The following is a 6,000-nucleotide window of genomic DNA, read 5'->3' on the forward strand; positions in this document are numbered from 1 at the left end:
GAAAGGGCACTAGGTGGAGATAATGAAGCATCAAAATAAAGCAAATGATAGGCATATTAGTGCAATTCTTAGCCTGGCTAATTAATGGGATTCAGACACTGTATCCAGCACAGTCATCCTGTGCTAAATACTGCAGAAAAGATGTAGAAGAGCACGGCTGAATTTTAAAAAGTCTGCAGGAGGGAGGTAAGCAGCGACACTCTTCAAACCAAGCCAAGCAACATTTTTTTTTTCCTCACAAAGAGCGGCAGGGAGGAAGGGATGCTTACTTACATGAATGGAGTTGTTAGTCCCCACTGACCTGCTGATTCAGTGGAGACATGCGCCAGCTGTCACTGCTGCAAGAGGCATGCAGGCTTCTTTCAGCATCGGTACTTGGGTGAACTATCCAAGTCGCAACAAAAAATGGGTCCGAAAACCGAAATGCTCAGCTTCTCATTTTGGAAGTCCCAGCTTCCAAAAGTACAGCAAGAACAGCTTTCCTCGTGGGATGTTGGCATTGCTGGTGCTAGGCAGAACCTAGAAGCAAAACAGACCCTTTTTTAGATGTTGTTAGGAATACACACACACATACAAATCCACCAGAGAATAAAGATCAACGAAACACTGTCAACCAAGATGCTAAGTTTTGCTCCAGGTCCCAGGAGAAGGGAATGGTTCTGGTCCACAGCAGCTCTGACATGAGCATTTCTCCCAGGAACGGCAGACTGAGAGTAGGTTATGTCCCCGCAGCTCTCAAGGCTGGACATGCCATTACTTGAAGTACCTACTTGTGCCAGAGGCGACACAGCTGCTGTAAGCATTCCCATTTCCCAAACACAAAATTCCCCACAGGACTCAGAAGCAGGAATGAAAGGGCCTCATGGCATAGACTGATGGCACCAAGGGAGAGCTGTCATGAAGGCTGGGCAGCATCTCAGCCTTGTATTAAGAAGGGTCTCTATGTAAGTTCATCACCCTTCACTCACTTAATTAGTGGAGAGAAAAAGATACTTTATGGATACAATTCCTCTAATTTATTTGAAGCACTACACAGGGATGAGGTGAACTGCACTGTAAAAAACACCTATTTCTTTCAACTGTAAAGGTAGCCTAAAGGGAATAGCTTAGAGGTTCACATCTATTTTTAATGTACATTTCATCCACCCCTCTGAAGTGCCTTTAATTATGGGTAGGAATGAAGCCAAGTTGAGCCCTGGTGGTTTTCACTGAGATTTGGGAATGAATCCTATGGGAGGAGAGACAGCAGATATTTTCAGTATGTTGCTGCAATGGGGAATCTCCACCCACTGTCATACAAGGCATGTTCTTGCCATCAAAAAGGATCACTAAGACCTTCCTCCACGGACAGGAAACATTACTATCAAGAAAAGTACAAATGCAAATTTCTGTAAGTGTCAAAATTTTGCCATATTGGCTTCTTGTCATAGAAAGGCCTTCGCAACTAAACTTCATAATATTTATTGTATATCAACACCGATGATGTAAGTTATTTCTCTCTCTCATACGCATACACACAGACAACCACACGCACATTTTAAACCAAGTACAAAATTTGTATTATAGTCAGAGACAAGTCTAGGATTTTGTTCAGCTCACTCTGAACATGAGAGTCATTTGCAAGACGTCAGATCTAGGCTCACATTACAACTTTCCCTCCTACACATTTCAAGGGAGTTTTGTTAGCCTTCTACTTGATGAAGAGCAAAGCAATGAAAATGCCCAGCTCCTCAGTACAAGCAGCCCACACCAGCCTTGACAATAAAGAACACAACCAGAAGGGAGGCAGAGTTATATCTTCAGCCCTTCTCACTATTTTTATTAATGCTTAGGGCAGGACAACAAAGCTCAGAGCCAAGAAGAGTGCATGTTTTTATGGGAAAAGACACAAGGAAAGGACAACCTTTTACAATGACATCACACTAACAAAAATCTGTAGTACAAAAATCATTCATCTGGCAGGTCCCTTTATCCAAATGCTCATGACATTAAGCTCTTGGCAAACAAGAGTGCTGGATAGTTACAGTGACCTGTGCTGCCAGCCGTGGGTATTTTATCCTCAGCCCCGACATTCAAATTAACAGGATGTGCAAGAGCTGCCACAGATCCCCTCCCCGCTCTCCCCGGATAAGCATTAGGAGCATCCACTCCTCAGCTAACTCAACTTTGGCAGAGTAATGACAAAAGTCACTATAAATACACTGTAGCTGATCACATTATCAAGCTTAAATCTGCAGAGGAGAGGGTTCTCAATGCTCACCCTGAGCATCTCAGCCCCACTGTGGGCATCATAACCAGCCTGGCAGTCACAGCTAGTGTGCCCATTGAGCCTATTTCCAGGTGGAGAAGTTACAGATGGTAAGCTGTCTTTGCCACCCCTTGGCCAAGTCTTCACCACCAGCATACCCTCTGCATGTTGAGAAGATGAAGGATGAGCCTTGATGTGCCTTTGATTCTTGAGATTTCCTTTACATTGAATGGGGCACCTCAGAAGAAGCTTCTGGCTCTGACCACATTCAAGGAAACAACTCATCTCCAAACGCCTGCATGTCCCTTGGGTATTAAAAACTCCTATTGGCAACAAAATGCAAAACACATCAATAATCCAGACCTGTGACAATGCCCACTATGGAAACCAGCAGGAAAAAGAATAGATGCCATGATCAAAGGATGTATGAATCTGAAGAAATTGAGAGCAAATCCTCATCATCTATAGGGAGGGCAAGAAGGTTTTCATATTTAGGAGAACAATTCATAGACAATTCTAGGGCAGCACAAAATTGTGTTAACAATTTAAAAAAAAAAAAAAAGACAACTTCAGCTTCTCAGTAGGTAAAGAACAATATTGATGGCTTACCTGGATCCTACTATCTTTAAGCTCTATTTTGACTTGATAGTATAGCAGAAGACTGAAATTGCTTCAGGAGCAATTCTGCAAGAAATACTGAACATGCTTTACTCTTTTCCATTGAGTAGGAAAATGCCATTGCAGAAAGTCATGGCCAGTCTTCAACTGTTCTCCCAGTCATAATAACTGGCATCAGAGCCCTATGTTGAACAGCAACACTGACCATGAGGGCTTATGCCACTGTTTTGTTTGCTGGCTGGGGGAGTTTTCAAAGTGCATAAATAACAGAAAAATAAAGACAGAATAACCAAAGCTGTTATTTAACAAGCTTTTCAAAGTGCTGGGCCATCATGCACAAAACCAGGGAACTACAGTATTGATTCTGTGTGCATTATAAAAGCAAACGAAAGAATCAAGGAGTAGAGCCATACAAGCAGAAAGCAAGTAATTTAGGAGGCTGCCGTAAGGGGGATTTCATTATCTGAGCAGAATATAGTGAGTCCCTTGGAGCAATGGTTGTGCAACATTTCCCTGCCCTCGGCATTTTGACTCAAAGTGCTGCCTAACGAGGGCTTCTTGTGCCTCCGGCACTGAGCTGGTGCTCAGGGACCGCATGGGAGCTGGGATTAGGACACAGACACTGCTAAATCCTGGCCAGAGGAGGCAAGGAGGGATGAAACAAGTGTTCAAAATGCAGCATCCAGTGCTCCCCTGTCTCCGTGTGATGAGGTTCAAGCCTGGATCAAAATAAGGTTTTATTTCTTTGTGCTCGAAACATTCTCCTGGCCTTTTCACAGCTTGGGCACTCAGAGCCTTTTTCTGGTCACATTTTGGTTTTATTGTAATTCTGAGCTTGTTGTCAAACCATCTGAAAGTCTCCCATCATCACCAGTACAAGCATCTATGGGAAAAGGAAGGTGGGTAAATCCCTTCTCGTACCTAAAAAAGACCTTATATGTGTGTACTACCCATATATGTGTGTGAGGATCTTATGACTTTCTGTATCCATCTTGCAGAACCTTCAGAGCCTTTTCAAATGTTAATCTTTGTGGAACCCCTGTACCGTGTGTTGTTCTGGTATTCTTAGGAGACTGAGGCAGAGACAAGAACTGGCTTTAGCAGACCACAACATGTATACTTGTTGCTGAACTTAAAAATATAGTTACATAAAATATGTCAAATGCTAAAAATCCCATTTGTCTGCATATTAACTGTTGCAGTTTGCTCTCACCTCTTTTGACAATTGTTCTGCAAGCATTCATTTAAAAAGGTTCTTAGTAAGTCTGATTTTGCTTAGGCACAGAAAAACCTAAAGACAGTTCAAAAAAAATCCTAAGGTACTATGCATGCTCATGGGAATGATCACAGTGTTTTTTAAGCATTGTCTGGGAGCACATCTTGAATCTCTGCTTGCTCCCATTTGACTTATAATTGGAAAAACCTGGACGTGACTAAGGGGATTCACAGAAGACCAATATTTCTAATAAAAGAAATGCATAGAGAACTTCATAAAGAACTTAAAAAAAAAAGCACAACCCTACCCTACCCAGATCAACTGAAACACTTAAATCTTCAGGCATTTGAAGGTTTTCAAAGCCAATGTGAGTGAGAAAGGGATTCCCGCAGTACAAGAGGGCAGTCTAATAGGAAAATTGGTATGGAAGTAATGAAAGGTAAGGATGATTATTTGGAAATGTCCCAGCTATATTCACCCCAATGGTCTCCAAGGAGAGGTAGTGCTTGACCAGCACAGGGAATCTTTGAAGTATGAGCTAGAGGGTTCAGCCAAAGTTGGGTGTACATTGAGGAGAAGGAGGATTTCCGAGCTCAGTCGATCCCAGTGGAAAGTAAAAATGTTTCTTTGGCCGAGGAACTCATCGAGTAACCCCCGGGATGGCAGGAGGTAGGAACTAGATGGTCTTTAAGTCCCCTTCCAACCCAAGCCATCCTGTGATTCTATGATGCTATGATCTTTCTCTTGTCTTTCCTGCAGTGCACGCCCAGAAGCAGAACAGACAGACCTGTGTACGGAAGAGCCTTATCTGCGCATTTGCCATGGCCTTTATTATAAGTGTGATGTTGATTGCGGCCAACCAGATCCTGCGGAGCGGCATGGAGTAGCCTCTCGCCATGACACTGTGAACCAAACTGACCATGCATGCGCATGCCACCGGGTGAGCTTCCCCTGAACCGACTCTCACACGGCAAAGAGACAGAGGCAGGCAGATAACGCACCATTCGACAAGGAGCCTGGGGCCAGCAGCGTAACGTGTCTTGTGAATCAACTACATCCTTTTGGCAGGGACATAAAAGGGCTGTCTTAATGCTTTAAAGGTTTTGTTTCCTAATGCAATAAAAAAAATATACAGGAGTCCTGAATTATTGCTTCAAAACAGCAATGGTAACTTGGAAGACACTTTCATCCAGCGGTCTGTTTTGCAGTTTCAAGGAGGCACAGCCTCGTGACTCATTGCAGCAGGGCTGTCTTTTAACCTAGGGGCCAACTGACTATTTTGCATAGCTCTCCGCCGGGCCCACATTCCCAGGAAGTTGATCGTAGCATTGCCACAAGCAAGTCTTGTTCATTTTATTTCATGTACTTCAGCTTCACTTTGTTTTTCCCTTATGACCATGCCTTTGAGTTTACGGCATTAGAGGGGAGCTAGAGCATCCTTGTACAGTATTTTCAAAGTAAAAAGAGGAGAAATTGCCAGCGTCATACAAAATGTCTATTTTTGCTTCACAATACCGCCTTTGACACCAGACTGTGGGGTAGCATGAGTCTGTCTGACATTTTTTCCCACCGCAAATCAGGGTTTAAGAACCACCACCCGCTTTCACACATGGGCATTCCTGAGATTTGTGCAGTCTTCCAGCCAACCCTGCAACCACCAGCACCAGCCTTCTCTTTGGTCCCACCTGCGTATTCAACAACATTTTCTTTCCAGAAGTCTCGCCCTCTCACTATATTGGTATTCAACAACCTTATCTGAGACCAAAACCATAAGGAAAGCTCTTTCTCAGCTTTTCTTCCTGCTACTCATCTGCCCAATTTTTATTTAATTTCATTTGCCGTCGTTGTAATCTGCAGTGAATCCTCCATGTCAGACACCTTCTCATGAGAGACATTACATACTCACCTGTGTGGTGAT

At 43.4% G+C, this 6,000-nt stretch overlaps 1 protein-coding gene across 1 annotated transcript in view; it reads left to right on the forward strand.

The window, feature by feature from the left end:
- The window catches only part of CALN1 (calneuron 1), a gene marked incomplete at both ends in the record, with an annotated part of 109,933 nt that extends 104,964 nt beyond the window's left edge, over nucleotides 1–4,969 (forward strand). The window contains one exon of the mRNA XM_084299871.1: nucleotides 4,842–4,969. Coding sequence (XP_084155997.1) covers nucleotides 4,842–4,969 — 128 coding nt within the window. The remainder of the gene's footprint in view (nucleotides 1–4,841) is intronic.
- Nucleotides 4,970–6,000: the final 1,031 nt, after the last annotated feature.

Source organism: Netta rufina (assembly GCF_964035555.1).
Source record: "Netta rufina genome assembly, chromosome: 21".
NCBI classification, from domain to species: domain Eukaryota; kingdom Metazoa; phylum Chordata; class Aves; order Anseriformes; family Anatidae; genus Netta; species Netta rufina.